Source organism: Gobio gobio (assembly GCF_949357685.1).
Source record: "Gobio gobio genome assembly, chromosome: 18".
In the NCBI taxonomy this organism is placed as follows: Eukaryota; Metazoa; Chordata; class Actinopteri; order Cypriniformes; family Gobionidae; genus Gobio; species Gobio gobio.
Window position 1 is genome coordinate 45,715,130 of NC_137111.1, and position 20,184 is coordinate 45,735,313.

Consider the following 20,184-nt stretch of genomic DNA (forward strand, 5'->3'; position numbering starts at 1 on the left):
ACCCTAGTTATCGGTCATTTTCAAAACCGATGTGCCGATAAAATAATTTAATTTTGAAATGCACGCAATCTGGCTCTGATCCAGCCACCTCTGTCAGAGCGCACCGCTCTGTGACCTAGACTAATGCCCGCCCATCACCCATTTGATTTGTTGGGAGTCACGAGTCCGGCCAATCAACGTGGAAGGTTGAAGGCACTGAAAATGTTGCGCTCTCACACCGAAAGCACTTGCTAACAGGAGCTGCGCAGTGATCACGCAAAGGTAAGGCGGCAGTGATCACTATCAACTTGTAGTGATACATGAGTTAACGATCGTCTCCATCTTCAATCAGATACTTCAAATACCTTTTGAAGAGATCGCTGTATCCACGTAACGTTAGTCTCTTCTTGATGATAACTGGGACTCCGTTAACGATACCGTCGCTCCTCTCCGCTACCACAACAAACGGCCAGAATTCCATATGCACGGAGATCACTACACTGAAGTTGCAAAACACCTCAATATAATCTATTTAATGACAAGCAACCCCGTTTCCAGTTATACTGTGAATTCCCAGTCAATGTCCGTCATTGCAGTGATAGCTTTAAAGGAGTTTAGCTACTTGGAACAACAGCATGAGAGTTGAAAATAGCCTCACATCGTTGCAAGTGTAACTAAAACCTATTTTAGCTGCTCGCTATTCGGCCATCTTAACGTTATATTGTGAATAGATTATCAACACGAATGAATTCACTCATGTCTGCTGCCGCTGCGGGTTATTTGTGTTCACATAGCTTCACTGAACAGTGTCCATTAGGGCTTGTACTCAAAAATTGTGCATATTTGGAGAAATTTTGCTTTGTTCAAAATATTTCTACCATTTCTCACTGAATTATGCGATCTGATGAGCGGTCTCCAGATTTGCGTCAGTGATCTCTGCGCTCTCTCATTCTGAATAGCTGTCAATCATGTCACATGGCACGTTTCTGGCTGTCCTGTACACATCCTGTTCCCTTTCGAACGGTCAGTTCGTACTGCGTCTTTAAGACGCTATGGGTAGGTTCTCCTACTCTCGAATATACTGAAGTAATTGTAAAATCACGCAGTGCTACTGCCCAGTCAAAACAGTGTCGAGACATCTCGCACGCTATTGGCTGGCCAGTGGGAACTGCATGAACCAATGGCAGAACAGCGTAATCTGAGCGAACCAATGGGCACAAAGCCCGCGAAGCTGAGCGCAAGAGCCCGCGAAAGGGGCATATAAAATACGCTGTAACTGTCAAAAACGTCAGATTAATCTCCTTCAGCGACGATCTACGGTCCTCGCTGATAAACTCGAACTACACCACCTTCACCGTGAATTGACGAGCCTGCAGCGGAATAGCGAACTAACCAGCCCGGACGTCCTGCGAGAGTCAGCGGACTGCTGTATTTCAGCGCGCTCAAATCGCCAGCGATCCCGCGAGCTGTCACGCCATTCCCCTGCGCTCTTTGGTGAAACACTACGGTGTATCCTTTTTGTACAATACTGAGAAAAACATATCACTTGTGTGCAGTACTTACCTGCACTAGGAGGATAACCACGAAGGGTGCGTGATCTGTCTGGGCAAGGCCCACGCGGACGCTGCTCTCACCGGGTCCGGCTGCCCTCTCACTGCGAGGGTATGCCTATTTCCTCCCTCCGTTCGCGGATAGCGCTCTTTTCAGAGCGCGACCCCGGCCCTCGCGCTCTCCCGTTCCCCTTTCCGCCCGAAGCCTCGGCGGGAAAGAACGGCGGAGCCAGAGGGCTGAGTATACCGAGGCTAGCGAGTTCACGTCGGCCCAGTGCCCGCGTGACTCGTCTTCACCTCAGAGAGACGTTTCCCCTGTGACGTTCCCTCGATCGGACCTGCTCCCTCCGCTCGACGCCGAGGGCTTGGTCTCATTCGGCGGCAATGAGGAAGACGAATCCGCACTATTACCAATGTCTCGCTCTTCCTCTTCTCTCACTCGGGCCGCGCTAAGAAGCGCCGCGGACAGAGAATGCCGGAGTGGAGTTTCCTGCATTACTTTCTCTCAGACTGCTGGAGATATTGAGAGCGCGCCTTACGCTACAGGCTGTTGTCACTGCAGCTCGCGCTTCCTCAGCGGCAGCGCGTGCGCCCCTCTCTCTCTCCCAGCGCGCTCACTATCTAGAGCGCGACTTACGTCATTGCTGCCTCGCTGTCTAGCGCATAATGGCGTCGTGAATGGCGGCCAAGCCCTGCGTCTTTTTCACTCTATCACTTCTCTCAGTCCCCTATTCAGGCGACTGGAGAGGTTCAACAGTGTAGTAAACGAGCCTGTTATGAAACACGCACGCCACACACACTGAAAACACCGTCAAGAGCGCGACTTACGTCATAGCCACGCCCTCCGCTGTTACGGTGTACTTCACACAGGGTTGCCGGTTCGAGCCCAGCTCTCACAGGTTTCTCAGTGAGTCTCAATTTAGTGAATGGCGGCCAAGCCTTCAACCACTTCTCTCAGTCCCCTATTCAGGCGACTGGAAAGGTTCAACAGTGTAGTAAACGAGCCTGTTATGAAACACGCACGCCACACACACTGAAAACACCGTCAAGAGCGCGACTTACGTCATAGCCGCGCCCTCTGCTGTTACGGTGTACTTCGCACAAAGGGTTGCCGGTTCGAGCCCAGCTCTCACAGGTTTCTCAGTGAGTCTCAATTTAGTGAATGGCGGCCAAGCCTTCAACCACTTCTCTCAGTAAACGAGCCTGTTATAAAACATGCACGCCTGTACACAGAACGCTGTATTATTGGTGATCCTAATAAACAATTAAGAGTTCTTTCCTCTGTTATGACTGCAGGCAGTGTGTCCCCTACATAGGGTGTACCCCTGCATATAAGCACTGTTAATTCAGCGCTATAGAACCACTCAAAAGTCCTGCAGTGGCCGGATTACCACTACAGACTTACTTTACATTCTCTCAATCCCCTCGGTTCAGGCGACTGGAGATGTAAATATTGCAGTCAACTAGCCTGTTGTCAAACACGCTCGCCTGCACATCAACGCTGTGTTTTAACAATGACTTTACTAAAATACATGCACCTTGCACATAAGCACTGTTCTAACAGATTACTGCTCACGCCGAGAGCGCTCTATATGTAGAGCATGCGCCCACTACAGGTGTGTGCCGCTACACATAAGTGCTGTCCGCACAGTGTCACATCTCTCCCCTCGGCCCGTTTTTGTTCCGGTCAGGGAGAAAAATACTGTTCTGAATGTTTTTCATGCAATGAATGTAAACTACGAGTCCGCTTTAATGCGTGCTCCCCTGCATTCTACCGCCATAAAGGCGAGTTAAAAAAAAAAAAAAAAAAAAAAAAAAAAAAAAAAGATGGCGGCCTCAGGCCCATCTTAGATCTCAGACACCTGAACAAGGCTCTATCAAAAGGCTTTTCAGAATGCCGACATTAAAACAGATCATCGCGCAAATCTGCCCGATGGACTGGTTTTTTCTCATTGGATCAGAAAGATGCTTACTCTCATATCCAAATTATCCCACGTCACAGACCGTTTTTGAGATTCGCGTTCGACGGGAAGGCTTATCAGTACACAGTCCTGCCATTTGGCCTGTCCTTTCACGAAGTGCATGGATGCAGCTCTCTCCCCCTTAAGATAAGCGGGAATGCGCATTCTGAACTACCTCGACGACTGGCTCATACTGGCCCAGTCAGAGGAAGAAATAAAATCTCACAAATCTATGCTACTCAGCCATCTAGAATGCCTGGGTCTCAGAATAAATACAGCCAAGAGCTTATTGCTTCCCAGGCAGAGAACCTCCTTCCTGGGAACGATTTTAGACTCAGCCCAAATGAGGGCGTGGCTATTGGACGAACGCGCTCTGACTACACAGCAGCTTGCATGTTCATTCAAAATGGGAACCTACACACCCCTAAAAAATTTCAGAGAATGCTAGGCCTAATGGCAAAAGCTTCTCCAGTACTTCCGCTGGGTATGAAGCACATGCGCCCCCTGCAGTACTGGCTGAAATCACGGGTTCCTTCCCAAGCGTGGCATTCAGGCCAGCTTTGGATCAAAGTGGGCCGCGGCTGTGTCAAATCCCTGGCCCCGTGGTCACTTGGAAACAGTTTCCAGACGGATGGTGGTCACCACGGACACCTCCAACTCAGTTTGGGGCGCTCTGTACGAGGGCGAACCGGCCTTCGGCTCATGGTCGAGCACGGAGTCACGGTTGCACATAAACTGCCTAGAAATGCTGGCAGTAGTGCTAGCCCTCAAGACTTTTTTACCACGTCTCTCAGGTCACCATGTTCTAGTCCGCACGGACAACACGACTGTGATCTCCTACATAAACCGCCAAGGCGGGCTCAGGTCGAGATGGCTCAACCAACAGGTCAGACATCTCCTCCTATGGGCAAAAGGCAAATTACATTCACTAAAAGCAGTGCATGTGCCAGGCAGACTGAACCAGGGAGCAAACATGCTCTCCAGGGGCCTCGTGTCCCCGGGGGAATGGGCCATCCATTCCTAAATGGTTCAAATGATATGGAGTGTTTTTGGGAGGGCAGAGGTCGACCTCTTCGCCTCCGAAGACAACTGTCATTGCCCAATCTATTTTTCAAAGAACAAGGATGCGCTGGCCCACAAATGGCCCAGCTGCCTACTTTATGCTTTTCCACCAGTACCGCTCATTCCCCAGATTTAAAAAAAAAAAAGGATCAGGGAATGCGAGCACAGTCCTGCTAGTAGCTCCACTCTGGCGAACCCACATCAGGTTTCCCGAGTTGATTCAGTTACTATCAGCAGCCCCATGGCCAGTTCCCCTAAGGAAAGATCTCCTTTCTGAGGCGAACGGGACAATCCGGCACCCCCACCCCAAAATTGTGGGCGTTACATGTTTGGCAACTCAAGGGGGGCTCAAGAACCTCCCAGTGAGTGTCTTGAGCACCATCAGTGAAGCTAGAGCTCCGTCTACTAGACGTCTCTATGCCCTTAAATGGTCAGTGTTCTCTGACTGGTGTTCATTCAGGAACTATAACCCAGTGCCATGCGAGATATCACAAATTCTTGTTTTTCTATAAGAGATGTTGGATGCAGGACACACTCCATCCACACTCAAAGTCTACACGGCAGCTATCGCCGCATCTCATACGCCTATAGCTGGCCAATCAGTACGCAGACACGCCATGGTCATAAAATTCTTAAAAGGAGCCAGGAGGCTTAACCCCCTTCTCCCTCCTACGGTGCCATCCTGGGACCTTCATTGGTCCTAAGAGCACTAAAAAGACCTCCCTTCGAGCCGCTGCAGACGGCTGAATTAAAGCCACTTTCGCTGAAAACTGCCCTGCTACTAGCACTGGCATCTGTTAAGCGTGTCAGTGACATTCAAGCGTTATCTGTGAACGCGTCATGTTTAGAATTGGCCCAGGCGATTCCAAAGTCATCCTCAAACCAGGGCATGGTTATGTACCTAAAGTGCTTTCAACACCGTTCAAAGCACAGGTAATCACTCTCTCTGCCCTCCCCACTTCGGAGGATGAGAGACAGTTACACCTGCTCGGCCCTGTTAGGTCGCTTAGAGCATATATTGAGCGGTCCTCCCACTTTAGACAGTCGGAGCAGCTCTTTGTAAGTTTTGGTGACCGAACTAGGGAACTTCCGGTCACCAAACAAAACCTAGCCAGATGGCTAGTGGACGCGATAGCGTTAGCATATGACACTATGGGCCTCCAATGCCCCATAGGTGTCAAAGCTCACTCCACCAGAGGCATGGCCTCCTCTTGGGCGTGGTCTAGTGGAGTTTTCTATGGGTGACATTTGTAGATCGGCAGGTTGGTCCTCACCATCTACTTTAACCAGATTCTTCAGTCTGGATGTCCCTGCACTGCAGGCACAAGTCTTCGCTGTATAAAAATACTAAGACGGCCTAATGAATATCAGACGGCCTTGTAAGCCCGTCCCCGTCATAAGTTGGCATTGGGGCCTTCATATGCTTCAATGCTTACACATTCCTTATAGTTACCGGCCTCTATGAGCCCAGTAGTATAAGACGTGTGTACATATATATTATTAATATAAATGATGTGTCAGTAACTCTAGTCTTGAGCCCTTTCTAATAAGTGTTCAAACTTGAGGGAGTACATGTCACTGCGCTTATCATAGCACGGCGGGATTAAATAGGCTCCCATAGCGTCTTAAAGACGCAGTACGAACTGACCGTTCGAAAGGGAACGTACTCGGTTACTTAACGTAACCTCGGTTCCCTGAGATAAGGGAAGGAGTACTGCGTAGACGGCCGTGCTATGGCGCTGACTCGGGTGATCGTCGCTTCAGTCGATTTAACCTGACGTTTTTGACAGTTACAGCGTATTTTATATGCCCCTTTCGCGGGCTCTTGCGCTCAGCTTCGCGGGCTTTGTGCCCATTGGTTCGCTCAGATTACGCTGTTCTGCCATTGGTTCATGCAGTTCCCACTGGCCAGCCAATAGCGTGCGAGATGTCTCGACACTGTTTTGACTGGGCAGTAGCACTGCGTGATTTTACAATTACTTCAGTATATTCGAGAGTAGGAGAACCTACCCATAGCGTCTTAAAGACGCAGTACTCCTTCCCTTATCTCAGGGAACCGAGGTTACGTTAAGTAACCGAGTACGTTTTTTAGCTCCGTGATAAACAGTCAAACAAAAGTTTCTACACATAAAAAATAAAGATAATCAAGAAACACAATTAGACTACGGGTTGTGTGATTTACATGCGATTTGGGGTATAAATAAAGCAAATAAAATGCTAAATATAGCATATTACAACATTATTAAATGACACACACATCATACATACACATATATGTGTGTGTGTGTGTGTGTGTGTGTGTGTGTGTGTGTTTTTAATTTAATCCATTGATGTGCAATAGTCACCGTTTTTAGGCTATGTAGATTTATAGAAAATAATTATGTTAATATTAACAGTTCTTCCAATTAAAAGATATGGTAAAAGAATTTAAAGGGAGGCTTTGTCAGAGGCCTTTTTATTCTTAATTTTGACATCAATTTAAATTTTTACACTTGACACATATATCGGTTCAAAATATCGGTTATCGGTCTACTTGATCTGTAATAATCGGTATCGGTCCTGAAAAACTCATATCGGTCGACCCCTAATTAGGACTAGGGATGGGTACCGAATAGGGCTGAAAAAATTTATAGCATTTGCGATATGATAAAACGTAATAAAACACACGAGAATAAAGCAGTCAGCTCTGAGGAAGCATCCACATGGCACGCTACGCAACAGAACAGTTTATGTTTAATCAATCTAATATTTTGTTGGTCATTCCTGGGCTCCAGACTAACTTTTTTCACTATGAGCACAGTGGCCCCCAACTGAAAATATTAGGGGCGCACACCGTAAATCAACATGCTAACCAAATCTACTAATTGCACCCGCTTCCTCTCATTCAGTCCGGTTGACCCTCTAAACACGGACAGCGTCTTAGTGTTGGTGTGACCGGTCTGAATTTCGGGCAGGATTGCACATCTACTCATTCCCTGCATTCAATTTTTTACAATAAAGATTATCCAATGTTATTTTAAATTTGATTACTATGTTTTGTTTTTAAATTCAGTTTCTTACCTGAATACTGTTAGACCTACAGTCTAATTTATTAGTGCTATTGTTTGTAATTTGTTTATTTGTTCTTATTTTATTACTATTTACTCGTCTTTTTAAATTCAATTTGAAATCAAGCTTCCTTGTGCTTTATGTAAGCTATTGCAACAAAATTAGTTAGCAAATATTTGTGAGATAATTGTAATGGTAATTGATCAACGTTTATATATGAGAAAAAGCTTAAAAGCTTTATCATATAAAGTGATCTCTTCTGAAGAAATTGAATTGCCTAGACTTTCAATAGACAGACAAAAAACTAAATTATATCTACTAATATCTACTTGACAGCATCCAAGCGTATTTTTCCCCGTGGTATCGAAAATCGATACATTTTTTAGGTATTGTATCGAAGTTAGAAATTCCAGTATCGTGACAACACTAGTGCCGACCATACAATGATTTATTGTTTGTCTTTGTTAAATATAATACAGAAGATAAAACGCTTAAAAAATAAATTGCATATTAAATCGCAAATATTGGTTAAAAAAAAAAAGCAATTACATTATTTTCCAAAATCGTTCAGCCTTAGTACCGAAACCCGGTATCAAATGAGCCCCAATGCTAAATTATGAAAGACCACAGTATCGATAAGCTCTGATGCTATCGGTTCTGGAGAAATTAAGAAAATGCACTTACTATTTATTGCTGTATAGACGTTGTCTTTAGGGCTGCAACAACTAGTACAGCTGATAATAATCAATAATGAAAATCATCGACAACGATTCTCATTATCGATTAGTCAGGTCTGCCACAAACTTCCACCAGTACAGCACTGAATAACGCTTTTCTATGGACAAAATGCATCTAAAAATAGTGGAGGAAACAGAGAGAGCTGCTGTGGGAAAGATACATGATCCAAGCGCCCAAAACATGAAATTCTTTATTTTAAGCTTCAAGTGAATGCATTAGCATTTACCATACCCTGCCATGCTCTTTGACAGATGCGTGTGCATCCTCAGCGCAAAACGTTCATTTTACAGGTTATATATTCACTGATCTATATAGAGAACTGTGGTTATATCCTCATCTGTAAATGCTACTAATTCATGTGAGAATTTCCATTTTGCATGAAAGCACGTCCTGACAGTCTGTGGTTAACTTCAAACTTCACTGGACGAGTGCCAGCGGGGGCGCGCATGATGCGCGTCAAACAGACAGAAAGAAGAAGAGAGGGAGACAATTAATATTCAGTGCAAAAACATTAATTTAGCTGAAATATCTGCTGTTGGGCGCTAAATTTAGGTTTAAAAGTCAACATGTAATTTGCATATTTTATGAGAGAAGCAACTGTAAAGGGATAACAGCGTGTAATTGAATATAATTGTAAGATGTTCCGTATAGCCTGTTTACAGGATAAATAAATGACAGTAACGGGTTACTGTGCCGTCATACACTCCAGGAATCCCCGTTGTTGGACATTTTTAAAATGCTTAATGACGTTAAAATGCTGGCTCACAAAACTAACAGCGATAGGTGAGTGAGATGTGTGAGCCGGAAGCGCATTCTCGCATATTTCTGAACGAGGACCTCTTTGTCCATGTTTGTGTGTTAGTTACGTGTTGATTTGTCAGCTGCGCACTGCAATACAACAAATTAGCTCACTTTCTGATCAATAACTCTCATTACAGGGTTATATTTGCCTCTTTAAATTAATTTAATTTTCAGGGGTATTTTAACCATTATAAGAGCTTTTATATATATATATATATATATTTATTAGGTAACACTTTACAACAAGGTTAACTAATTAAAAGAATAGTTCACCCTAAAATTCAAATAAAGCCATCTTTTACTCACCCTGCTGTCGTTCCAATGCCTTTCTATCTTTTTCGGACCTCAAAAGCAAAAAAAAAAAAAAAAAAAAAAAAAAGTCCTGCCTCCATATAATGGCAATGAATGGCGATCAGCGAAAACTTTACAAAAGTATCATGCAATGATACAGTGAGACGTGTGCCTTATATGGAAAGTGTTCAGGAGGTATACTAAGGTTTTGCAGGAAAGAAACCGTATTATTCAGTCAAAATACTGAGCTCGGCCTTTACTCTGAGTGCGTTCCTGTTAGGGATGCGCGGTATACCGGTACTGGTAAAATACCAGTATATATATATATATTGTTTCAAACGGTACGATATCATGATTTTGCTCATTTTGGTACATGCTGCTGTTCCGAAGTTCACCACTATGTGGCAGCGCGCTACCCAAACTGACGTGAAACCGGCAAATGTGGCAACATAGAACTAAATGAAAACATCAGTTGAATCTCACTCAACACGCCCAAAACTAATGAATAAAGACAGGAGTAAACGTGAAATTTGGAACTTTGCTTATAAAACTGATGAAGAACCATCAAACCTTGCCAAGCATCTGTCACTTGCCCATCCTGACTTGTAAGAAATTAAGAGATCGACAGGTGAGTGCATAAATCAAACAATCTAATTAGACATTTAATTTTCTTTTCACACTGATCAACGCACATATATAAGATCGTATCGTTTAAATATAATGAAATCTCCAGCGTTCGTTTCAACCAATGATGTGTAGATTTCATAATATGTGCACGCATAGGCTACTATTGCACTATTTACATTCGCGTAAGACAAACGGCTGTGTTTGTGACTACTCACTAATGATGGACATTGACATCATTTTGTGTGTATTTGACTAAGGAAAAACAACTTAATTTGGATTGTGCGAGCTCTTTAGGCTTGTGTGTTTGTTGTTGGTATGAGCGCAAAGAAAACTCTCTTAAAGAGCTCCCATCACATGCATTACGAAATACTATAAAAATCGCTCGCATGTTCAAATTGGCGAACATGTTTCAAATTGGCACGGTTTCAAAAGACGTGGGCAGTGATTTCCATCAGCTGTCCCGAAACGAAAACTAAAGTGTTGAATCGGAGCACACAGATTGCTTTTATAGTGCATGTGCGATGTCTTTTAAAGACAGAAGCAATTTGCTCATTTTGAGAGCTAGGGAAGTAATGCTTAAAATACTTTTCACAAGAGCGTTTTCAAATGACTTATTTGATGTGATAACCTTTGTTGATTCATTTGATAATAAACATTTGTATTAATTTCCCGCTATTTAAACTCCAAATTTGCGAGAGTGAGTAAAATTATGCGCAATACCCGCGCCAAATTCAGATCCTGTGCGGTATCGATTTAATATCGGTACTCAGGTATTAGATTGTGGCACCGTACCGAAGCCAAAATTGTTGTAGAGCCATCACTAGTTCCTGTACCGTAGTGATTCAGGATAAGACAAAAACACGGTTTGGAAAATGGGTTCATGATTTACTCGCTCATTATATACATTTTGAACAAAAAAAAGTTACAGACTGCAGCTTTAACTATACATCATGTACGATAAACACTAAAATCAAGATCTTATACAGGGGCTTTATTTTGTCTTTTTATACATTTTTGGTGGCATTTTTGCCCCAAGCCCCCGTTAATTTCCGACCTTGTTTATGATCATCCAAATGTAGCATTTCCAGTTAGTTAAGCACCTATTTTGTCATTGCACCGTTTTGTTGTTGTGTTTTTCAATAAGAATAACAACAAACCCACCATTCAAGCAACTGCCGCCCCCGAATTGGCGCCAATTCTAAAGTGAAAGTAAAATGCGCACGGCCACTCAAAACAGCTGTATTAATATTAATGCAATACTCCGCATATCGCATTTTTAAAATTGCAATATCGTATCATGGTTTAAGTATCGCGATATTATCGCCTCAGGTGACTCCCACCCCTAATTCACATTCACAATCTGAATACAAGTTTAGTTTTTCATGCTACTAAGTACACTGCAAAGTTCCTGGATTGACAACTGCATTTAAATGCACGACTGAATCAGAAACTGATGATTGAACGAGACAATTTTAAAGTACTTCATTCAACAGCTTTTATAAGAGTCCCGAAATTGGTACCAAGAACTGCAAAATGTAATATTAATACCGAATACTGAAATTTTGGTACCGTGACACCCCAACGCAATGTAATAATGTCAAAATCGCAATAAGTTGCCACATTTTGTAAGAAGAATCTGCTAATGCATACTTGAATAAATGGGAAAACATAAGACAACTGTCTTTTATCGTAGAGATGAAATGACATTCCCATCTTAAAAATGTAGCTTGTGTCCAACTCAACAACTGCGGCCGATTAAAGCATGTTTTCAATGCAACACCTGTCTCTCAACCTTGATTACAGAACATTGCCATAAGCTGACAGCAGCCATTCATTTACATACCCAGAGCTGCTCTATGTGCTGAAACCATCCCTCAATTTCAGTCTCACTCGAGTCCCATGACAACACTCTAATTAGAAGTTAAGATGTGGTTAGTACAACCAGTTTGATTGCCTGAATCCCAAACAAGGTGTCCTGCTGTTAGATTTGCATAGCAAATTACCAAACTATTACAGCTGTTGGACTGGGTGGCCAAAAGGACTAGAGGTGCATCAGAGTTTGGACAAACTTTCAAAACATTTGGATGGTCAAACAACCTGGCACTTAATCTTTCATAACCAATCAATCAACCGGATCAGGACCAACACAACACTGTTCATCAGGTTCAAGACCCAACTATCAACACCAGAGGCGTGCGGGTCAACTTAACTCGTCATTACAACAAGCCAATCAACCCCCAACAACAATAAACAAGTCAACGAGGGCATCAAGTTTACAGCATCCAGCACAGCTGACCAATTAAACCAAGGCAAAAAGTCAACAGGAAGCCCTTGCAAAAAACGTAATCCCATGACTTTTACTATGGTGCATTTGGAAGTACATTAGAGTATAATGTGTGTATACTATAGTACTCATAGCTTACATACTTCAAAGAATACCATGGTTAAACCATGACCGAAAACAAATTACCATGCTAATACCCAAAACAAAACCTGGCAGCAGTGTTGATCATACACCTTACAAATTGCGTATGGAATCATTGTGCTTTGACGGTATACCATGTTACTCTTAATAATTACCATGATATTTACATGAGAGTACCACGCTTCTTCCATAGAACATATCCAACATAATATAGTCAATATTTGACCTGATGTGGTAATACAAACGTTTCTTGTACATGTACCATGGTGCAACCCTGAGAATCCATATGACACAAATTGCATTGCAATATATCAAAATACAATGTTATTATCAATGGTACAGCCACAGTACATCTTTATAAAGGAAATTACCATGGTAAAAGTCCAAAAACCATGGTGCATGGGTGTATATTACTGTACTGAAAGAAAGCATATTCATGTACAACGATATTTACATGATAAATAAAAAATACCAAGGTAAAAACATGGTATTATCACGGTACTTCTGGTTATGCTAAGTGTATTCACTGCAAATGCCCAAAAATAAAGTGTTTAAGTTGTAATCTAAAAAATAATGGTTGTGATAGTGGTGTTTACTCAGGTTTGTGATGTATTTTGTTGCCTTAGCTGTTATGCTGCTAACAGCAGATGCTAACCATCACAGGGCTGTAAAACAACTGACCGCTGCCATTTCTCACAAATTTATAAACGTCAGTGCCACCATTCGGCCTCATGTCAGATTTTAAATCACGACTAGTTCATTCTGAAATACGCATTGTCAAAATGTACACGTTAGATTAGCTTTATAGTAGACATGGGAGCAAATCAAGCCCCGTTAAACAAAGCGCGGCCTGCGGAGGGATCAGAAGCCTCGGTGTTTCCTGACGAATGAACATTAACACAAATAACCTCACAATACAACAATCACCGCACGAATGCTGCAGGAATCTACACAAGCCTTCTAAAGGACGAGGGACTGGAGTGAATCAAGCCCATGTTGGTGTTTGTTAGAGATATATTCACCCCTTTCTGCGTTGTTTCTGTCCGGCGGTACCGGGCGCGGCCTCGACACTCGCCGGGGTCTGCGGTTAGTCGCTCTGACGGAGTTCATTTGACGGGTTTCTGGTTAAAACACACACCGCTGCAGCCCTTTCCTCTGTATCCTTACACTGTGCTGCGCTCGGGAAATGTAAATAAAAGCCTAAAGTGCATTGCACTTAGAATCTGCTTGGTCTGGGCTCCGGAGAAAAAGCTTTACTGTCCAGGCGCTCCAGTCCGAGAGCTCCGATTTCGATTTTCAGTGGCAGGAGGAGCCATTTACACACACACTCGCACACACTCCCATATTCAACCACATGGCGGAGCACACCACCAATCACAGTAGATTTCCCCCTTACAAGAAGTATGTCTCATCACCATAGTGTGTATACTATAGTGAATAATAGTAACCTACATGAACATGGTAAGCATTCAGTACCATGGTTCCACCAATGTGCCATGATAGCAATAAATATATAGGCTACACCAGGGCTGTCCAAAGTCGGTCCTGGAGGGCCACTGCCCTGCAGAGTTTAGCTCTTACTTGCCTCAACACCTGTCTGGAAGTTTCTAATATGCCTAATAAGACCTTGATTAGCAGGTACAGGTGTGTTTAATTGGGGTTGGAGCTAAACTCTGCTGGACAGTGGCCCTCCAGGAGCAGGATTGGACACCCCTGGGCTACACCATGACTCCTACATCAGTGTACCAAAGAATAACATTATGGTACAGGCCTATACCACAGTAATCCAAAAAATCATGGTAGTGCCATAGTATAATTTGTTATGTGACAGAAACATGGTAAAATAATTATAAAGGCATAGTACTTTGATGTATAAAATTGTAGTATGATATATGATAATAACTATATATTTATATAAGCATTAAAAAGTTAGGCTAGTTTGTTAGTAAACAATGTAACGTCATGAGGTGCATCTTCATATATTTATGATTGTCAACAAATCTAGTTTCAGTCATTTAGAAAGTCTTTAGATTAATCATTTTTTAAAGATCTTTAGACTTTCATATTGAGTGCATATATACTCTAAAAAAAAAGGTTCTATATGGCACCAAAAATGGTTCTTGGCTCGTAATCATAGGGCAACCTTGTTCTTCAGCGGTTCTTCAGAGGTGCTATAAAGCATCTTAGTCAAAGAACCGGTGCAGAACCTCTGAAGAACCGCTGAAGAACCACTGAAGCACCAAAATTGGTGCTATATAGCACTAAAAAAGGTTCCCCTATGATTACGAGCCTCTTTTTTTTAAGAGTGTAGCCTAAAATAATCTGAGATGCTGTTTTTGTACAGAATCACCTAAAATGGAGGTTTTTACCATTTTTGATGAAAACAGTATAAAGACAAGCATGTTTTTGTTTGATTTTAACAAATTGCAGTTGGTTGGAAGGTCATTTTTTATGACAAGATAATGAAGAAGAGTGTGGTTCTCATTTTGGGTTGCATTTCCCAAAAGCATCGTACGCCTAGTCTAGATAGTAGAAACCAAACTTCGGCTTACGGGCAGATAGCAACATTGTGTCGACCCAGATCTGGTCCACACCTGACACACGTGAAATGTACATCTGTATATAATATATAGAGTAATCTTAGCCTTAATAAGCCTGTCAACAAGCTGAATTACCGAAGGAAAGAAGAGAGCACAAAAAGAGACGAGCAGAAACAACCACAACTGACTTTCAGCCACAGCCTCAGATGAAATCAACTGCGAATAAAAGAACATCTGATTAAACGACTCCAAATACAGCATTACCAGCTTCACTTATAACAAACCAGTTAAAATGAATTTATATCATACACTCTAAAAAAAAAAAGGTTCTATATGGCACCAAAAATAGTTCTTGGCTCGTAATCATAGGGGAACCTTTTTAAGTGCTATATAGCACCATTTTTGGTGCTTCAGTGGTTCTTCAGCAGTTCTTCAGAGGTTCTTCACCGGTTCTTCAGAGGTTCTTCACCGGTTCTTTGACTAAGGTGCTATATAGCACCTCTGAAGAACCACTGAAGCACCAAAATTGGTGCTATATAGCACTAAAAAAGGTTCCCTTATGATTACGAGACTTTTTTTTTAGAGTGTACATCTACAAAAGTTCTCATCAATAATTTATTGGTTTAGAGATAATGTTGATGGTTTATTGAAAATGTTGCATTTGAAGTCACCATGATGGTGATCAATGTTTGTTTTAGTTAGGCTCTTGACCCTTGGCTTAAACTAATTATCTTTCAACAATTGCAATAGTGTTTTATTAAAGATGCATTAACATTTTTTCTGTAAAATATCCAAAAACCACAAGGCCAGTGTTATATATTTTGTTCAGTAGAGTACTTACAATATCCCAACTGTAACTATTTGTAAATCGTGAGAAATTACTATTTTAACCGAGAAACTGGGACGTGTGCGGGCGTGGCCTGTCGATGACATCATATCTGCGTTCCCTTCGGTTTCTGGTTTTATTCTGCAGAAACGGTTTACTCTCACTGCAGTGTGAACAAGTGTCATAGCAGCCGCTGAGAGAACGCACAGAGTAACATCATAACTAGGGTTGCGTACCGTTCACATTTTAACCGGTATCGGTACCGGTACCTGAAATTCGGTACCCAACGGTACTTTTTTTCGGTACTTTTGGGATGTTTACATAAATTACTGTAAAGAACCTATAAGTCATTTATAAAAGTGTTATTTACATTATGCCAGAGCTGCCCTGGTCGCTGTCTGCCATTGTCTGTGATGTTTGATTACTACACCTTTTTTAGTGCTATATAGCACCAATTTTGGTGCTTCAGTGGTTCTTCAGCGATTCTTCAGAGGTGCTATATAGCACCTTTGTTAAAGAACCGGTGAAGAACCTCTGAAGCACCAAAATTGGTGGTATATAGCACTAAAAAAGGTTCCCCTATGATTACGAGCCAATAACCATTTTTGGTGCCATGTAGAACCTTTTTGTTTAGAGTGTGTAATATTTACTAGTAAATAGTAGGCAACTAGGTAGGCTACTTCATTTAATTAAGAAAAACAACCATATTATAATTTTTTCTTTTTAATTTAATTTCTGTGAAAAGATTTCCCACAAATTATGTGTTATGTATTTTATGGTAGGCTTATCAAATGAAGACATAAGACATTAATTTAATTTATCTTTTAATTTAATTAAACTTTTTTTGTCAAACAAAGTGCTGCACAACTGAGCTTTGTATGGTTAAAATTAAGACATGAAGAAAAAATTTAATTTATAAAAAATTAAAATTAAAAAATTAAAAAAATTAAGTTTTGATAATTTATTATTATTACATTAGTGTTAGTATTATTATTACATTGAGACGTATCTAAATTCTACTGTACAACAGTAATTTATTTGTCAAGTTAGCCAAGCTTTTATTTTGACGGTTTGCCGTGAATTTGAGTTTCTCTGTGTTTAATGAAACGGTAAAATGCTCATGAAGTGACTCAGTGGCTCTGGAGATGACGTTCGTGCGTTCATGTCCTCATATGAGAGGATCTGAGTGAGAGTGTGTGTGAGGTAAACCCATAGACTGTAAACAGTGCGTCTACGCATTCATTCGCACAGAGACATGCATGATTCGTGTTTAAATGGTCTTTTTGCGGTTTAATATTCACAATATGCGTTCTCAGGTACGATTGATTTAATGTGAATCGGTACTCGTAATACCGACGTAATTCAGTCAGTGCCCTTAAAAGTACCGAGTTCGGTACCCAACCCTAGTCATAACATCATTAACACACTCAGATGTGTCTAATATGATCATCAGAGCTGCGTTACCTCACACTCATGACCGGAAAAGCGGAAGTGGCGCCGGCGACTGTGTCATAATAAAAGTCCCGCTACTCGCGAGGTGTGTGTTGCGTTCATCTAATTAACAATCGCTCCAGCGGTTCCTCAGCTCCACAACACTCGCTCCTGCTCTGCTTCACTACAGTAACGTTAATAAACACATCAACATGATTTCTGCCCGAGTCCTATCCTGATTCTTTCCCACCGGCTGTGAGATTGTCATCAAACTACGCCTTGGTTTTGAAGAGGCGACCTCCAGTGGAGGGAAAAGTTACATAGTGCACCTTTAAAGGCAATTGTATGTTGTTATAGAAAGAGATTGAAGGGGAAACAAATCTGCAGGAGTTGAATGTTTATGACATTTGAATTATGTTTTTTATGTAATTTGTGCCTGGTTTCACAGACTTATAGACTTATAGATAAGGCTTATAGACTCAAATGCATGTTTTAACTGAAAGTAACTTCCACTGACATATTTTGTTTTGTCTCAAGATGCACCAGTAATGTTTTTTCTAAGGCATGTTTATAAAAGCTACTTAAATGTCCTAATTGGACTAAGGCCTAATCCTGGCTTAATCTAAACCCTGTCTGTGGAACCAGATCTTGATGATTTACTCAAAGTTTGAGATGTTTCTAAACTGTTAATAAAGCTGCTGTGACAAATGTAAAGCATCAGTATATGAAAAGGTGAACAGAAAGTCTTTGAGACACATGACCAACATACAAACATCAACAATGGAGACAATCAACAGAACATTCAGATAAACAGATCAGCTCTGAACATCACAAAACAAGCTAACAAGTCACAAGAAAGCAAATAGTAGGAATTGAAGAAAATAATAGGACAGTTCAGTTGCGTATTCTTGCTGGGAGTTTTGTACTACGCTGGCACCCAGCATGCATTGCAGCATGAAGCTTTTTGTTGATTGTCACCATTGTTGAGATTCATTGTTGATGTCTGGAGGATGCAGTAATTCAAAACTTTGTCATGCACAATGTGTTTGAAATCCCTCATATTAACTGATTGCTGGACTGCACTGCAAAATGTATTAATGGCACAACACTCTTATGTTTTTTTGAGACACAAATTATTTTATGATGATTATATATACACACCATCAATAGTCAGCAAACATCACCTGGGGCCTGTACCATGATGGTGGCTGAACAAACTCAGGGTTTAGTTTCGAGTTAACAAAACCAAACCAATCCAATCCGGCTTTGTTGGTAACATGATGCTGATCATCAGCTGTCTCTGTCAACTCAGGCTTTGATCCGGAGTTTGTGTAACGCACATGAAAGTGTGACATCACCTGTGAGCAGCCAATTGCATGCCTTTCAACACAGAGAAAGTGTGATTCACTTCTCGCGAGAGAGCCTCTCAAAACTCTTTCAAAGAGTTGGAAACATTTGGGATATTGTAAGTACTCAACTGAACAAAATATATAACACTGGCCTTGTGGTTTTTGGATATTTTACTGAAAGTTTCTATGGTATATGATGTTATTTGTATACTTGCTGTTTTATTTGCTTTTATTTTATTTTTATTGTACAGCACTTTGTGACCCCTCCATGTCTGTGAAAGTTGCTATAAGCTATTACTTACTAACTTACTTTTATGGACTTCAAAACAAAAACAGCCATTCACTGCCATTATAAAGCTTGGAAGAGCCAGGACTTTTTTTTTTATATATATAACTCTGATTGTATTCGTCTGAAAAAAGGATGTCATATACACCTAGGATGACTTGAGGGTGAGTAAATCATGGGCTAATTTTTATTTTTGGGTGAACCATCCCTTTAACAGACGTATTAAGGCTGATATTACTAATATATGCAGATGTTGTGGCTCAGATAAGGTCCAGTTCTGGTTTATTTCTTTGCTCTTGGCTGACATGTGGCATTGTGTATGAGTGTTTATGTGTTGGAAGTACATCCTTCCACACAGAACGTAGGCCGCATCCTCATTCATGTCAGAAAACTTCATTTCCCAGAATGCATTACATTTGTAGATTTTTTTAATTGCCTTTTAGTAAATTCCACTTCCAGTCACTCAAATTCCAATAATCCTTAAAGCAACTTAAAGGTGAAGAGAGCCTCAAAACTCCCTAAATGACTTGAAGTTTGCTTTCATATATTTTTGTATGCATTATTAATATTTTTTTTCATTGTATGTTGCCTGAATTTATTGTAGCTGTGTTTAACAATGATAATGTTATAAGTACACAGGAGGCAGACACAGATGTTAACAGGTAAGGGTAGTTTATTAGACCACAGTAGAGCAGGTGTTGTGGAGCAGGTGAGTAAACCGGTTGTTGGTAGATTAGAAGGTGATACGAGAGTGAGAGAGTTACTGTCTTTTGTTTTGTAGATGGAAGGACGCTGGAGCCTGGAGGTCGCTGGAGACTGGAGATCGCTGGAGTACTGAGGGACGGACAGGAACACACCCACACAGCAGACAAGGAACACGGAAGGAAGGAAGGAGACACGCTGGAGACAGGTAAGCATCAGTAGTCGAGTCCTTGAGGTAAGCATAGCCTGAAGTATATGCGAACGAGACCGGACGTGGAGTGCTGTGTGGTTGTGAGTCTTGTAGTGCTGGTGATGAGGTGCAGGTGATGGTGATCAGTACTCTGGGGAAGGAGTGCGCTGTGATTGGTGGAGGGTGGAACCTGACGTGTCTGTGACAGATAATGCCCTTGTGTTATTCGGTTAAAGGTTATTTAAGCAATTCATCTTGATTTAACACAATTATATCAGGTTTCTAGTTCAAATTTAATTGATTCATGTTAAACTGACTTAAAACCGTTACTCTTTGACATAACTTGATGTTTTAATTTTGAAATAACATGTTTCAATC

At 41.5% G+C, this 20,184-nt stretch overlaps 1 protein-coding gene across 1 annotated transcript in view; it reads right to left on the bottom strand.

The window, feature by feature from the left end:
• fbxo11a (F-box protein 11a) overlaps positions 1–13,830 on the bottom strand; it is a 64,158-nt gene extending 50,328 nt beyond the window's left edge. The window contains exon 1 of the mRNA XM_079843591.1: positions 13,505–13,830. Coding sequence (XP_079699717.1) covers positions 13,505–13,592 — 88 coding nt within the window. The 5' untranslated portion in view covers positions 13,593–13,830. The remainder of the gene's footprint in view (positions 1–13,504) is intronic.
• Positions 13,831–20,184: the final 6,354 nt, after the last annotated feature.